The sequence below is a fragment of the Pyxicephalus adspersus genome, chromosome 5, assembly GCF_032062135.1.
Source record: "Pyxicephalus adspersus chromosome 5, UCB_Pads_2.0, whole genome shotgun sequence".
Taxonomy (NCBI): domain Eukaryota; kingdom Metazoa; phylum Chordata; class Amphibia; order Anura; family Pyxicephalidae; genus Pyxicephalus; species Pyxicephalus adspersus.
In genome coordinates, this window is record NC_092862.1 from 58,542,719 (window position 1) to 58,561,002 (window position 18,284).

The following is an 18,284-nucleotide window of genomic DNA, read 5'->3' on the forward strand; positions in this document are numbered from 1 at the left end:
GACCATTAGGCTACATGTTTTTTGTGCATAAAATACATTTTAAATGAGAACTTACTGCAAACCATACATAGCAGAGACATTAACAAAGCAGGTTCAAGTTAGGTCATACAGGCATCTGCAAAGCCTAATAGAAGACATGGCTTCAACTTCTTCAGTTTTATTTCCACTGTCCATTTTCTGATGTTTTTAGACCCATAATTTCAGTTAACAAGCTTTTAGAGGCTGACAGCAACATATGTCACTGGGTATATATCTATTGATGGAATAAGCTTTTGGAGTTCTTATATTGAGTAAAAAAAAAAGGAAACTGCATGTCCTGCCGAGGAGTACAAACTCGTTTTTTACTCATAATGATTCATTTCCAATCCACCTGGCAATCATTCCACAGGCTCTTGGATATTGTTAGGTAAGTGATCTTAGTTTATAGAAGTCTGCCCCCTAAAAACAAGTAGGTACCCCAATAGGCAAGTAAGGGAGCAGAGTACTTGTAGTATCAAGCACACCCTGACTATAAAACCATAGAAAATAGCCAGACCTCGAAGTACATGACCACTGTGCTTTCATTTTCATAAACAATACCTTCGTACTTGCACAGTTCTTTAAACTACACAAATAAGGAAATTATGCCCAAAGTTTACACATTCACCTATTAACATCTTCTCAAAAAGAGGTAAAATAACTTTATAATGAGCCATTACTGACCCCTGTAGCTGCTTTTATTGTGCAGTCTACTCAAATCTCACAAACCCTCTAGAGCCTGGCTATAGTTTTCTTGCTTTTAAAACCTCTGCTGGTTGTTTACAAAAGAGTTTGCACATTGACAGAATATGATCTGCATAAAAAGCTAAGCCCAGGTTGTGAACTAATAAAAATTTGGAAGGAGAGGAAGCCAGTCCTGCAATGATAAGGATAGAAAATACCACTAGAGTGGTTGCCGAGCCAATAGTACATCAAGAAATTTTATTAACTAATAAAAATTGTTTCTTTACAATGCTTAGAGATAGAAAAATAAAGAGCACTTGGTTTCAAGGAGAAATAAAATTGATGGTGTGGATAAGCTTTTGTGAAGCACAATGTCGTTATGTAGGTAAAAAGTTCATACCACTTTAGGAAGAAATGCAGGATAATATTATCTTTGTAAAGGACTAAAACTGAAGGCTTGAATAACAAAGACAGTTCAGAGACTCTACATGCCTAAGTTATGATGACGAGAAATGTCACTAGAAATGACCATTGGCTTTTGTAACACAGACTACGCCACCTTTATTAATAACTCTGCCTGAATGACTTACTGAACCTTACTTAACATCTAAAGAAGTCAAAATTTCCATATAACTTATACTGCGCATCTCTCTGGATCTAATCATTCCTATATTCAATTTATACTGAATGCAACACATAAGCTGTACACTGTCGAAAAAAATCTTTTTGCTCCCAACATGGACAAACAAAATTCCCACTGGGGATCCTATGACCCTGGCAGGTATCACCTTAAAGGGACCTGTTACATGTGCTAGTAAGTGGAGCTAGGATGCGTTTAGGACCTGCCTGCACAGACATGTGGAAGCACTTACAGCATGAATATCAAGGTGTTCTGCATCCTGTGATGTTTGTAGCTTTTCACTATATCCCTTATGGGATAGTTTTACTAAGGAACATTCAAATTCCGAACACACAATCAATTTGAACACATTGTTGAAGATATTTTACACATTACAAAAGATATTTAACGTAACTCAATTTTTAAAGCATGCCCCAATTACCATATGATATTAGTGAAATACATTCTGTTAATAGACTATATAATTAATCAGTGTCCAAAGGCATTTTACATCACTGCAATTTGTTATAGAAAGCATATGTTTACAGATTAGATATCTTTAATAGGATGAGGTCATAGCCTGGCACCATGATATGTAAACACACAAACGAGTTAAGTAGACAGAGAGATAGATGAGAAGCAGGTACATTGACAGATGATGTGTAAAGGTAAACAAATCCAATCATTTGTAAAATGGCTGATAAGTGAGGGAAATAAGGTAAGGTAATAACTCACAAGAGGTGAAATTGCTAAGGTATAAAACCCCACCTTGTCACTATAAGTGATGACGTGTCAGCATCAAAAACTTTGCCATTACAAATTTTAACTTTGTGCTTTTAATAACACAGATATAGGAACACTTTATTTAGCCAGGACACTGCATACCATATTAATCCAAGATAGCAAATGATTAAAAGATAATAGTATTTAATAGTATTTAGTACTGACCCTAAAAGTTTGATTTTGCAACCAATTACCTGTAATATCCTTTATATTTGACTCTAGAATACTTTGCTGTGCAATGACTTCAATGTGTCTAGGTCCTGTGGTTTCAAAACAACCCCGAATAATCACCCCTCCGCCACTGTACGCCAGAGTCCTTGAGACAAATGCTGTGTTGAGTTTTTGCAAACATGGCACTGTGCATAATGACTAAATATCCGAAATTTGGTTTTGTCTCATGCTGTTCCAGCTGTGCCATGTTCCTTTTAAAGACAAAGGACTTTCTTCTGGCAAAACTATTTGTACAGACTTTTTCTAACTGTATTTTCATAAACCTAAACATTACCATGCCAAGGCCAGTGGAATTTGCTGGGATGTCCACCGGTGATTAATTATCCAGGTGCATTTGATTAGCAGCACCTACTTACCCTTTGAATTCCTATGAACAAAGTTGAAAACATGTATTTTTTTTTACCCACTGCTTCTGCATTCTGACTTTGTTATATGCTACGTGTGTTGTTCATCTGAAGTTGTATTTACAACAATTTTAAGACCTGCTAAGTACCATATGACTCGAAATTCATGCTCTGATACAAAACCCTTTACAACTGAAATAGGCGTTACTCTCATTCTCTACTGAATGAATATATATTGCAAATCAAAACAAAGAAAAATGTATAAAAATTTGTGGTTTTCCAGAATATGAATAAAAAGGAATATTAGGCTGTTAGTTCAAAAATTATTGTTTGCATTCTTTGTTACAAATCCAATCATTCACTGTATAAACTGAAAAATGTTTCAAGATTTTGCTTTCCTTTTGAATAACTGAATATTTTGTTGAATAACCATTGTTTCTGGGAACTGCTGCACATCTGTGTTGCATGGAGTCAACTAACTTCTGGCACCAGTGAACAAGTATTCCGACCCAGGATGATTGGACTACATTCCACAATTCTTTTGCAGTTTTGGTTTTGCCTCAGAACCAGCATTTTTGAAGTCACCCCACATGTTTTCTATTGGATTGAGGTCCAGGGATTCAGCTGGCCACTTCTTAATGTCAATCTTGTTGGTCTGGAACCAAGACATTGCTCATTTACTGATGTGTTTAGGGTGGTTGCCTTGTTTTAACAACCATTTTAAAGGCATTTCCTCTTCAACATAAGGCAACATGACCTCTAAGTATTTTTTAAGTAAAATGAGTAAATGATCACTGGTGCAATAAATAGGCCCAACACCATAGTATGAGAAACATCCTCATATCATGATGCTTGCACAACCATGCATATATCTTTACAGTGTACTGCAGCTTGCGTTCAGTGTTTGGAGGTCATCTGACAAAACTGTCTGTGACCCAAAGGCACAAAAAGAACAATCTTACTTTCATCAGCCCTCAAAATATTGTGGCAATTCGCTTTAGGGCAGTCAGTGAGTTCTTTGGCAAACTGTAACACATCGTCTTTTTCTCAAATTAGTGTTTTTGCGGCAGCCTCTTGCCTTTTGGTTTGGCTTCACCTAGGCGTCTTCTAAGTGTAACAGTACTCACAGGTAACTTTGATCATTGGCTGTGTCCTTTGTTGAGCAATTTTGGCTATTCTTCTATTCATTGGAATGGTAGTTTTTCCATTTTTTCCCAGGGTTTGGTTGACATTTTAAAGCATTTGAAATCATTTTAGCTGAGCAGACTATAATTTTCTGCACTTCTCTATATGTTTTCCCATTTCCAATCAACTTTTTAATGAAAGTATGCTGTTCTTCTGAACAATGTCTGGAATGACCCATTAGACTTTTCAGAGAGAAATACACTACAGCCAGCATAGACAACATTTGTCGCCTTCCTTCCTTATATAAGGGCTGTGATTGACACCTTTTTCTTTACAGAATGAACGACCTCACTAATTGGACTGCACACTGCTAGTATTTTGAGCAAGGAATAACACAAATCTGATAATTTTTTCTACATGTTTTGATTTGGAAAAGAATGTGCAATGTTCCCAATGCATTTGTGTGTATGGAAAAAAAAGGCTATTTAGCTTTTATTTGAACTGTATTCACTTTAACACACTGCTAATATTCTGAACACAACTGTAGATGCAAACAGGGCTGAGATATGACAGTGACATGGTATTAGATTGATATATCTATCACCTCTCCAGCTCTGAGTACCATCCATCCCCTGATATCACCGAACAAAATGGTTACAGCTTTATAAATTTAATATATTGATTACTGCAAAATCAAATGGGCTGTATAGTGTCTACCTACACATACCTTTATTCAAATTCTATCATCATATGTTATGTGAACAGGATAAAAGTGAAAAATTTAAACCAGTAAAATGTATGCCTCCAAGGGAAGAAAGTGTTTCTGAAGAATTTAAAACCCAGACAAATTCTTTGTTCCAAGAATTAAGGAACCTTGAAGATTTTTTTTTTCCCTGTGCAGTGATATGTTACCTTTCAGATGTTGCAGGAAAAAGCACTGCTAATCTAACTCTGCACACAAGTAAACATACCTTTCCTTTAAGAAATCCACAACTCTTTTGAAGTCTGCTATGCAGTATTCTCTCTTCATATCCATAAGCACACTGTCTGAAGCGGTCTGAACTGGGATGTGCAGAAATGCATACACACGGGGATGGTTTAATATCTTTGCCATTTCCTGAAAAACAAGTTTTACTCTTATTAGGACAATTGGTGAAATAAATAAATACATAAATATATATATATATATAAATAAATATATATAAATATACATATATATAAACACACAATTAGCCCATCCCATATAACACCTACCACATTGTGCTAGTTTTCTTTGTAGTGTTAAATTGTGTAAAATGATCTATTTAAACAAGGATGACAAGGCCCAATAAATACTAAGTAGTCTGCCTGCTCAAAACATGCCATGGCCCATATATACCCTTATATAATAAACCAGTAGAATATTCTACTCTTCACCAGGGATCTCATTTTTTAACACACACTGCTTGGCATTTGTGAACTACTAAGAACCACATTCCATACTCGGTTATCTCTAAAGAACAGGAGAAATAATAATATTTTACCTCCTTGGCATTACTGCCAGTAAAGTGATCATAGCTGTATATTGTATTAAGCTGGGGTGAAGAAATACATGCAAAAATACAGTCCACATTATCTATGCACAGATGATCAACCAGGAAAAAACAAACCCTTCTAGGACTGTTATTAGAAGTATAAGGAAGCATTAGATCTAGGATCCCCTATAAATATGTCATGCCTTGTTCTGTAATGGATGCTCTATAGTAACATTCATTTGTCACATGTACACAGCTAAGTGCAGAGGATGTGGACACTTATAACTAACACGGTCACAATTTAACAGAATGGTACACTTTTTTTTTAATATTCCAAAAACAAATATGTGAAATCAAAAAGTATGCATCACTGCTGTGTTTATGTAAATCTAATAAAACGGTTGTAGATTAGGTTTACTTTTTTTTTTAAGAGGTAAAGAACTAAATATATAGTCAACCAGCTCTGCTTTGTATTTAACCATTAGTCAAGCTACAGCAAAATCTCTAAAGGGCAAGAATTGACTTAATCTTAAAAAAAACAATTGCATCTCTATTTTTAAATGCTTCAAAGTAGATATTGGATAAAAGAACTTTATTAAAACACTGTTTCCCTAAAACACTTCAGGCTGTTTGAAAATCAGAGAGTAAACTAATATTGTGCCTCCCCTCTTGGCCATAAACCATGTCTCCAGTTGATAATCTTGGCTTTAGGCAAATCTATTGTATGTATCCTCCTTGGCTCTTAAAGCTTAATGACTTCGTGCATTAGGGATTTTTTTTTAAAGCAAATGCAGATAGTCAGGTAAGCTATACCTAAGACAACAGCTTTATTAACCTGTCAAAAAGCTCAAAAAGCACACCAATAAAGTTTAAAATACATTTTTTTAAACTTGATTTCAGTCTAGGCAAATATACTACTGGATCTATGTCCAAATCAATAGGTTTTACTTATAAGCCTCAAAAACGTACAGGAAAACCAGACATGGGAGAAGTACACAGGCAGCCATTGCTGATAGTAATGGTAGGATGTCATGCCTACAGCCAAATGTGACAGAAGTTGCACGGGAAGGGTTTGCATTAGGAGTTCATCATCAAAGATGAACACATAAGTATAAACCCAAAAGAATGAGACAATTGATTGGAATCAACTAAATCTAGCATTGGTTGTTTCTCCCACTCATTTTAGATTTTTTTGAGTTAAGAGTTTTGAGTTGAGTTAATTATTAAGATTTACCCAAGAGATCTTGGCCAGTCATTTTTTTCATTTCTTGCCCTGCACAATTTCCAGCCAAAGATGGTCAAGACCTACAGTCTGCTATCCATTTAGTACATAGTTCTCTGCAGAGGTTTTTTCGTGGGCAATCCACCCACCAATCGTGCCTCCTCTGCCCGCCTATTATTAGTCATGGCTTGGCACCTAAATAGATGACAATTGGGCCGTGGGCGAGTGCAATGCCGAGGGGCATGTACAAGTAGGTGTATGCAATGATGTCATTTGAAGCAGTGTGATAGCTGGGTTGCGTGTCATATTTTGCAGCCTAACAATTTACCGTGTTCAGACCTTCATATCTCCCAAACAGATGTAACAACATTTTCAGAGAAAACAGTAGACCCTCATAGCTACTAAGAACCAAAATTTTGGCCCTACCAGCTTTAAACTATATCAAGATATGGGTTGACAAGTTTTAAAACTTGTGAACATTAAACATTGGGGATACTAATTAAAAAGCAAGTTTGCCTAGGAGACTGAAATTGAAAATACAAATTGGGAACCCCCAGGGACACTTACATAACAAGGAGCATTGGGGTGGGGGCCCTACATTTTTAGCGGTCAGAAAATTATAACTTTCATACTTTTCTACCCTGACACTTCCCTTCTTTAACCTCCCTTGTGGTAAGAATAATGAGAATTTTTAAATGTAAAAGAGGTACATTTAGAAATCCGCATTATTTAAAATTTCATGCCCGGTCCCACCTACCTGCCCCATGGTCCCATCCTCCAGCCTAAGGCTCGCGTGTGCTTGCCCTGGCCTTGCGTCCACAACATTCACACGCCGGAGACGCAGATACCGGCTGGCATCTGTGTAGCAGAATCAGATGCTGGACATCGCTGGGGGACGGCCCTGGAACGTGGGAACCAGGTAGGACTTGATAAACTCACTGGCAATTCAACCCTGAGTGTGGCCCTGGGTTACCGCTTTTAACATTGAAAATAAACCCCAAGCCACACTGGGGAATAACACTAGGGAAGTTTAACTCCAATTTCTTTGGAACAGAGAGGTGTAGGAAACTGAAAATGTAGGTGGAAGTGTGGGATACTTGTGGCTAACTCTCACTAAAATATCATTATTTAGGTGATTACATTCTTAACAAAACATGGAACACTAGGAAGTTGGGTCAAAATACATGGCACGGGACCATTGGGGCAGAATACAAATAAAGATGGAAAAAAAATAGACATCCTAAGGCGGCAGGCATTAGAAAGTTGGAAAAAATTTCCAAAAAAGTTGGAACACTGACACAAAAACAGGGGCTACTGGTTATCTATGGCTTAAACAACTAGGAGCATTAAATGTGTTGCATCTTGCAAAATGTTACTAGTATATGTCTAGTCAAGTACAAGATGAGTTTTGTTATGTTCTATTAACCTCACTGTAAAACGAAAAAACTATTGTGAAACTACTATGCCTTTGTAACTGCATATATAATAAACATTTGATATAAGCCATTGAAAAGTAGCCAAAAACAGCAGCAAACACAAAAGAACACAAAGCCTGATTATTTATTAATACAATAAAGCTAGCTTGACACAATGAGACTTCCCTATCTAACAAAGTAGGAGTATGTGTGGATTTGAATAGAGATCTGCTTTCATCACAGTAACATTTGCTGTACATTGTTCGCAATTTACTTTAAAGTACTGTTTACACAGGAAGTCAATGAATAAGCAACAAAACATACAACAGTATGCATAATAGTATTCAAGCTACATATACTCAAGTTGACCTACTGGGCAGCTGTTCAGTGGAAGCTTCCGTTTTATGCTTACTTAAGACAAAAGTAGAGAGAGTTGTGGAAAGCCGCACACAGGAGGGTAAAGTGCCATAAACTGGTGATGGCTGCTGGAACAAATGGGTATGGATGTCAGTCCCGTGCAGCTCAGCCCATATCAAAACATACCCAACCCAAAAACACAAATTTCATATATTGCAAACTTCCAGACCTTGGATGAGTTGCCTGTGTTAGTTTCATTTTAGACCAATTTTTCCATTTCCATCTGGTAACAAATATATTTCTTTTGGATAATTAAATCACAGAGAATAATGGAAGTACAAGGCTGAATAAACAGGTCTTACCCTTTGTTCATTACAATTACAAGAGGCAGATAGGGATTAATAAAATATACAAAGATAAAACTGCCTTTCAATTGAAGGGGACCTAAACTAAACATTTTGTATATTAGGTAAAGATGAAGAAAGAAAAAAAAGCCCCCCCCCCCCTTTTTTTTTTTACACAGCTAACAAGTGATTTATTATGTGCTGACTAAAACAGAAAGTTGGCTAAACAGTAAACAGATGATAAAAAAAACAGTTGATAATGTTATCCCAAGAAATAGTAGGGGGTATGAGTATCTTACGGATGCTCTTAGTTAAGAGATTCATCCTTGCTTAACCAGACAAATCTGTACTACGGGGCACATGTAGGGGATCAGTGTACATGTTCAGTACGTCATTTTCATTCAGATATTGCTTGTTGCACTGGACAGTAGTAAACTGGTAGTAAACTGATGTTTTATGTCTGTGCGCTGTGGTACACAGCCCATAATACAGAAAGAAGGACAACTTAGCAGCAAATACATGGTATGAAAATGTGGGTTAACACAATGGACAATTGGTTGACAATGGACAAGATATAAGGCTACAAAGCACAGCGTAATTAAAAACAACATGATTGCTATTAACAGAAACCATTTGTTTTGTTTTTTTGGTTTTTGGAATCTTTACATTTTATGGGCTTTTTTGCTTGAGAATACCATAAATAAGAGCAAAGCTATCCCCACCTGTAATTAAGGAATGGATGTGGACTTCTGACTATAGCACAGTGGCTGTTGAACTTTGCTAGACAGCACAACTAGCTCACCATTGTTTTCACTTGTTTCATGGAACTGTCCTTTCACTTCTGTCCTAAAGAGTAGAAGTGAAAATGTGCTTAACGATACAAAATAAATATACTGCTAAACACGAACTGTAATCATTCTCCAAATTGTCTCCCATCAGTTATCCAGCTTTGTAAGTGTTACACAATGTAAACTACAACAAACAACTAACCATAACTGTTTATTACCATTTAGGGTGTTTGTGGTGGTAAAGATTTTCTTACTACGGGAAATGTCTGGAAGGATGCAGAATTTACACAGCTTAATGTGTAAATCCAGATCTCCACATGAAGAACAACTGTGAAATGTGAAAGTACTAGGGGACAGATTTTTCAGTTTTGTCCGTGTGTGTTCTGCTCATAAGTGCTGCTTTGCTTTTTATTGAATGACCGCGGTATAATACCTAATATTGAACTGGGATGTGGATCTTTAACTTCTCATTTACTTTTCTTAGAGTTACAACGGTTGATTTTTCAAACACTCAATGGCAGCACTAACATAGGAAAGGATACAATTTACACTATATTTGTTCTTAAACATGTCCAACATTTCCAGTCTTGCAGCTCATTCCTCTAGAATTACCTTATTTTTTCTTACAGACCAGCGGTGCAGTGAATGCTCTTGTAGCTAACACACCATCCCCAAATGTATAAAGACACACCATTATACAGATATATTTTTTGCCATAAACAGTAAAGCACAAGATTTACTAAGAACGTAAATAAAGAATGTGGTATTATTAGCAGGATGTTGTTTACTTTATAACAACTTTGTACAATTTACAAGTCAAAATAATACAGCCAGGGAGATAATAGCCACCTTTATGTATAAGGCTGTAATGCCCCCTTTTAACAACACCTGTACTTCCTTACTCTTTATTGCATTAAATTCAGAAGCCATATAAACAGTACATAAATGAAAAACTGTGTCCATAATAAAAAAAAAAAAATGTGGGCATATAAGCAGCTCTGCTTTGCCACCTCATATATCTTTATTATGGAATAATTCCTTTGTGGACAGGGTTTAAAAGTTATAGCTTCTCTGGTGGAACTTCAGAACTATTTAACTTTGAGATGGCTTCTCTGGTGGAACTTCAGAACTATTTAACTTTGAGATGGCAATTGGATAGGAAGAACAGTCTTTTATATATTTGGAGGGGTAACTATCAAATGCAGAAGCGGTGGAAGAAAAGTGGAAGATTATTCACTAAAAGAAAAACATATATCTTCAAAAATAAAAAAAGCCTCTCATGAGTACAGTGGAAATAAACTAATGAAAAAAAAATTTGAAGGATAATTATAAAAGGACAAACAGTTCAGAACTATTCAGAATTAAGACTATTGAGATACAGAATAAAAAAACAAAAAAACATTACGACTGCAGTATCAGCTGCCTGTTAGAAGTGGTAGTAAAGGATCAATGGGGATCCAATTGGGATGTAAAGTATATTGGTTCAAGAACACATTCATTCAACTTGCTTCAACCTATAAAACTAATTCTATGCCAAGCTAATACAAAATAAGGCCAAAGCATCCATAAAAATGCTTAACAAAAAATTCATATAAAATAGTCAATTTATGACTTGCTACTTAGCAAGGTAAGTAGGAATGCTCAGGGAACTGAAATGAAAAAGCAGACCAAGCACACCTGTAAATAAAAATATAAATAGTTCACAAAACATGTCCCTAACAACAATGCAAACAGAAGGCAACTACTAGAGTCAGAATGGAAGGCAAAGCTTTCAATCATCTAAAGGAGAAGTGTCTCACTGCAGGCACTGACCAGATTTCAGCATCATCCTGGTAGTAGTATCCTCCACCCTTCACCTGTTTCTATGGCTAGGGGCTACATCTTTAAGGGCATGCCACTGCGAGGGCAAAAATTTTTATGTTATTCTTAGTTATTAAAGAAAATCAATGCAATCCCATCCCAGTTTACTTGGTCTTTTGCTTTTAAATTCCATTTCATTGGACTTTAAAAGGTAAGCAAGCACCAGTAAAGTGAGGATGTGCACATAACGTGTCCTTAGCAAGGCATTTTCTTTCTAAAAGCTGATCAGCAGCCCAGAACATGACTGCCATAGGAGAGCTTACTGGCAGGTGTGCAAACCTAAACTGCCTATGCACAGAGATACCACAAGTATTACACTGCATGACAATGTCCACACAAACATAGAACAGATGTTTGGAAAGCAAACAAAAAAAACAAAACAAAAAAAACACAGACAGTAATCTGATCGGCTTGAATCTTTTGAGCCCACAGACACTCTGGTCTTAATGGAAATTTTTATTTCACTGTTGGACTGTAAACAGGAATCCCCAGAACAGCGGTCACATCAGGCCTCACCTTTCCTGAAACAAAAATCAGACTAATCATCAGTACTCACTAAGTCCACTTACATAAGCATATATCCATGCTCACTTGACTCATACTGCAGACTCGTGTGTTGTCTGCACAAATTAACACATTGAAACAATTGTCTAGCTCTTGCTGATGGTCCAAGAACAAAAGTAGGTAACTTGGCCTGTTAAAACAGTCATTTCCTTCTTGATTATAACTGTAATCTGGTCTTTTCCTTTCTTAGATGGAAAACGGATAAAAAGATACTGTATTGCTACATATCACAAACTGTTAAGGAGGACTTATACTACAGAAGCGGTGTCCTTTTAAAAAGCATGCAAAGGGCCAGTCCCTTGTGATGACTGTAGGTTCACTATGGCTGATATATCTTCTCCAGAGCTGACTTTATTAAGTTTTACATGATGTTTCTGTGCAGAGGGGGACATCTGCATAAGAAAGCAAGTTTTCCTTTCAAATAAAAGGTGTTGTAACTTTCTAACTTTTCAGTAACCACCCGACTGTTTTTGGGTGGTTACTGAAAAGTTGGGTCACAATACACGGGCCACCACCCACCTACAATTTACCTACCTAACTGACCTACATACATATTTTCAATTTCAATATTTATCAAAAACTGTCCTTTAGCTTTTCATGCAAATAAAAAGGATGTAAAAAAAATTCTTGTTAAGTAACTATAAAACTTGTCAAAATTTTAAAATACTATTAAGACATGGATGTATAAAATATTACTTAAAGACAATCTTTTGAAAATAATGCAAGGAGATGGTAACAATTCTCACAGCTAGACATCTATACACAACTAGGTTTTCCATTTGACCAATCAGGCTTTATGTACTTTAAACCTCTGGACCAGCACACAAAGTAATACAAAAATTCTGAAATGAAATAGCCTACCTACTATCAAAGAGGATTCTTATAGCAATACATTTGGATTACAAAAAAACAAGCAATATATTTTATAATTTAGGAGTAAAAACTAGCTTAATAGGACTTAAGGATACATTCCCAGGTGCTCACACCATCAAACAACAGATTGTGGGAAGAGAAGGGGCCCATTTTGTTTCTGTGCTCAGCGCCACTAAACTCCTGAATTTGTAACATATGTCATAGGAAATGTATATTAAAAGATAAAAATAATGAAAAATTTACTCCAATTCCAATCCACAAACATCAAAAATATACCTTTTCGAAAACTTAAAATCAATCTAAAATTGTATTGTTTATACACTCATATGGATATTTTTTATCAGTTTAAACAGGTGGAACAGTGTTCAATTTATGTCATAATCCTGATGCTAGAATACTTCGGCATTGCCAATGTAGGGATTAGGACAGGGGCAATATTTAGGTGTGCGGGCTACTCTTGCCATAAGCGTTGACTGTTAAGGTGGCTAGGTTAGCTTAGAAGCTCAGATGGCACATTTTTGGTGTTAGTTTTTGTAGGTTGGGGGAAGTATTTATTATTATAAATATTAAACCTCCAATGTGACTTCTACTTAACAAGCATTAGTATTTAAAGCAAGTATGTTGTCTCCTAATTTTTTGTATGATGGACAACATAGATCATCCAGCCCATTCCTTCTGATCCCTGCTGTCCTGGTCCTCTCCTTTGTAGCCTTGTCCATCATTTTTTCTTTTGTGGATGTTTTCCAGGGCAGCCAGATGTAAATACGGTTTATACAAGGATACCTATGTGCTGATATGGCATGTAAATGTCAGTGCTGTAAGCTGAAAAATCATCTGCCATCACTAAATTTTACTATCCAGCTGTGATTGTGTTCATTTCACGTAGACTACATTTACACTTAGTGGAGTCACAATGCAGTTCAGCGAGTCATGGTACTAAAAGTATTGTACCCCCTGGGCTAAAGAAGTGCCTGCACCTTCACTCTTGGTTGCCTGTATTTAGAACCTCAGCTCACCTACTGACTGAAAAAAGGAGCCTGGGCACTTTAAGAAAACTTCAGTGACATTACAAGCAGAAACTGAGTCCGTTTGTAAATATCCTACCAAACATTATCAATGTTATAGCTGCTGCACTGTGATCCAACTTTGAAGATAAAACAAACTACTTTTTAAATTTATTTCCACTTCTTCTAACTTTATTTCTAAAACGCCTACTAATGCCAACTAACTGTTACTATGCATTTAAAGAGCCATATTCACAGGGCAGCATAACACTCAGAAATAGTCTACAAGAAAGTATTTCCTGAACCTAGGATATTAAATGATATCTATGGTGGCTAATATAGAGTAGAAATATAGAGTGGAAATACTGTGTGTTGATTTGTCTTTCCTAAAAAAAAGTGTTCTCATGTAGTAAAAATGATGTTTCTTTAAAGCAAGTACCATTCAATTGAAATGCAATATTGCATGTAAATGTCTCAAAACATACCAACACACACACACATCACTCATATGAGAAGGGTATCTACTTCAGGTAAAACTGCTTATACATTTTCAAAATTACATGATGGTTAAGTTTAGTGGACTGGTGAAAAAAAATGATAAATAAGGTGTTAGATTTGGGAGTTTATCCAAGATCACTGGAAGATAGTGTAATGTAATTTTGTAATTGATGGATGGCAGCCAAAGTAAGTCCATGGGTGTGGTGTGAAATTATGAAGTCACCTTTCATTATAGATTTTATGAAAGTGTGAACAATTTTTCCTCAAGGTATATTTATCTCTCTAAATATTGATGAGATGATAAAGCGAGAAACTTTTGGGCTGCCTGACATTTTAAAGAAAATTACAGCTGAACTCTTGCATCTTTTTTACAGCTGAACTCTTGTCAGCACCATTGAAGAACCCTCAATCCACCCTCTGCTCCCATTGCAGTGCCCCCTGGTATTAATTTTTATTACTTTTACTCTACACTACCTTATTGCCTCATTTTATGTCGTCTTTACAGGAGCTGCTAAATATCCATCTTTGGGATGGAGAGAAGTTCAAAATCTCTATCAGTCTCTATATGACCTGTGTCCAATCAGAGACAAGGGGAGGGGTCAGTGAAGTAATACAGGGACTGATCTTACAACTACTGCTTGCTTACTGCTCTTACAACTTGTCACCTTAGTTACCTAAATTTTAGACAAATCTAAAACTTTGTTCATCTCCAAAACTGTTTTTTAAAAACTTTTATTAGCCCATTATAAAGTGTCCTCTGTCACTGCGTTGTGTCTGCTTCAGCAGGCATGTCCTTAACACAGCAGTACATCCTTGTGCTACTATGCCTCACTGAACTGCTCTGTGAATCCACTAAGTGCAAGTTTAGCAGAAGTGTGAGTGAAATTACCACCATGACAGGAGAAGTGAAGGGATGAGCGAGAATGTCCCTGACATTCTCGCGAAAATTTCTCCGAAATTCCAGTGGATCCGCGAAATTTCAGAGAACCAATTTTGCGAATTCCATTAAAGTGCAGGTTCCCACGCTCCCCGAGTTGATAAGTACAGCCCGCCTCCGAATTCGCCTTGCGAATTCCATTAAAGTGCAGGTTCACACGCTCCCCGAGTTGATAAGTACAGCCCGCCTCCGAATTCACCTTGCGAATTCCATTAAAGTGCAGGTTCACACGCTCCCCGAGTTGATAAGTACAGCCCGCCTCCGAATTCTCCTTGCGAATTCCATTAAAGTGCAGGTTCACACGCTCCCCGAGTTGATAAGTAAGGCACGCCTCCAATCAGCTGTGACTGCAGGCAAACTCTTAATGGAGTTTCTCCATTGAGAGTTCATCTGAGTTCGGCCAGAAAACAACCTCGTGGCGAATCACAAGGCCTTTCTCGCTTACATGTACTGTAAGCGAGAAAGGTCTGATGCGCCGCAAGATCGAAATTAAAAATTTTGCTCGCTCATCCCTAGACATGTTTTCATTTTACGGAGGACAGGGAATTTCTTGGCTCATATCAATGCCACTCAATGTATCAACACATAGGCATTCCAAGACAGACTGCTTTCAGCACAGGAGAAGGCTATCTACAAGTGTGCAGAAAAAAGGTAAGGTTGGAGTTTAGCTTTAAGTTATCAATACACAAATGTATATTTAAAATGAGATGCCACATTTGTGAAATCCCCATACTTAGGTATGTAAAGTAGTGTGGCACAACCACCAAAAAATTGTTTTACACTAACCAAACACATATAATCCACATATAAGGAAATAGACTGAATCTGACAAATAGCATTTAGGCAAATCATGTTCGGTTAGTATAAACTTTATATTATAATAAGTATAACACATATATTACTGTGTTTTTTATGACACAGTGTCATGAATTAGTATGTTGCGCTATAACCGAACTTTGCTTTGTAAATCTAAATATATTTGCAAATGAAAATCCTTTTAAATGATATAAAAAGATTGTCATCTTTAGGAGGGCATGGTAAGGTTTAAATTTGTCAACTCAAGCAAAGACAGACCCCTCCCTAAAATATTTTGTGAAGTATATATCTGAGTATATAACAAAATTAATGTTTCAAGTTGAAGATTGTGGAGAAAACAATTCCAATGCTTCTTGTGAGGCCCAAGCTGTTTTTATTATGTTTTTTTTATCTGCCCCCGTATATTAGAAACAGTTTGGTTAAACCAGCAGACTGAAAGGGCTTTCCTTGGGCTCCAGGGTCATTTTCATATCATACATGGGACGCATACCACAAGTTAATGTGGTTAAGGAGGACTGTGAAAGGTTGTAGTGATGATAGTTGCCCACATATGCACCCTGCTGTAAATGAATCCTGAAGAATATTGCAATAAATGGTGAATAATAGCAACTATAGACTCCATACCTAACAATTCTACAATTACGTCCTAAAAGTGAATACATGTATCCAAACAAAAAAGCAGCAAGTAAAATGATTTAAGCCTGCAGATAAAGGAATTGTGAAAAGTGAGTTGAATAAGGCTGACCATTTTTCAACCCAGAACACTAGCAACACTTCTCATAGCCGAAGTAAATTACTATGAGAAACCACTCAGGATTAATGATCAATATTGCAACAAGAGATGCTTTATTTCTTCTTTTAACTGCTTTCTGCTCATGCTAAAAAACAAGCTCTTTGGGATTTTAAGTGCAAACCTAACTATAAACCAAGTTTTTTTTAACCTGAAAATTAATCTTGGTTTATATTTAGATCACTAAACTAGATAGAGCTGTGTCCTCAAGTAAAGTGTATAACAACTGATTACCATGTAAGACATTTTTAAAATTTGTAAGCCTGACTACAATAAGGCACCCTTCTGTATTCAGGTAATTTATTTAACACTTTTGTTCATTATAAATATTTAGTAGATTGTATATAAACAAAAAGAGTATACAAGCTGGAAAAAGACATGAGGGACACCACTAACTCCCTACAATTATTAAAAAAGTTAAAAAAAAATAAATATATATATATATATTTTAGGAGCATTTTTGGCAATGATGTTCGCAGTGTACAGTGTCCGTTTCTGCTATGTTCCCAGGTTGTCACTCATTACACTTATGGGAGGTGAAAGGTGCATGAGTATGTGCTAGGCAAATAATTTTATGGAAACTGGTTATGTTCCAAAACAAGCATGGTTTAAATGTGACAAATCCAAATGACTAAGTATCCCCACACATACTTTACTTTTTCCATGATGACCTTTCAGGATGGGCTGTCTCTAATGGCAAAACCCACAAATAAGCTCTGTTTGGGACAGATTAACCCCTAGAATGTCCAACACAATAGTAGGAAAATAGTTTGTCAAAGACTTTGCAATTGTTGGGTTAATTATTGAACAGCCTATTTTCAAATGATCTATGTAGTATGTATGTAGAATTCCAATGTTAATTATGAAAAAGTCCGCAATGTGGAATACCCGTTACATCTCAGTAATTTCAGACGTATTTGTGTAATAACAACAAATGGCAGGTCACCTAGATGGCACTGAGTTCATGTATGCTGTCCTGGAAGATGACTTGGGAAAATAATATTTACCTTAGGCTTAGTCTACATGGACTGTTTCCCCAGCGTTTAACCTGAGGTTTTTAAAGCCCATGTTTAAAATCCCTATGCATTCGAATGGGGTAATGTACACCAGGACGTTTCTTTCAGGCACGCTTATGAACCTTATCTTAAACGTTACCTGCAATGTTTACAAAATTAAAACACAGGGTAAACGCGGGAAAACACCTATTGAACTCAATGGAGGCTTTTACAAGCTTTTTTAAGCTTTTTTTATGAAAGCTTCTATTAAAAACAATGGAGCCTTTTAAAGCGATTTTAGCAGGAATTTGTAATATGGAAGCCCCCTTTAATAAGGAGACCTCCAGCACCCCACCCTGGGGAATGAGTACAGGGGTACATTTTTTTTTACAGGTTATCCCAATGACTGGATGTTTCCCACGGCTGCAATCATGGCATGAGCACAGCCATGGGACTCCTCCTGACACTGTGGGATCCCCGGGCACTAGGGGTTAAATGAGGAC

General features: G+C 36.6%; 1 protein-coding gene across 1 annotated transcript in view; it reads right to left on the reverse strand.

The window, feature by feature from the left end:
- Window positions 1-18,284, reverse strand: part of CDKAL1 (CDKAL1 threonylcarbamoyladenosine tRNA methylthiotransferase) — a gene marked incomplete in the record, with an annotated part of 329,662 nt that overhangs the window by 152,973 nt on the left and 158,405 nt on the right. The window contains 1 exon segment of the mRNA XM_072411623.1: window positions 4,776-4,921. Coding sequence (XP_072267724.1) covers window positions 4,776-4,921 — 146 coding nt within the window.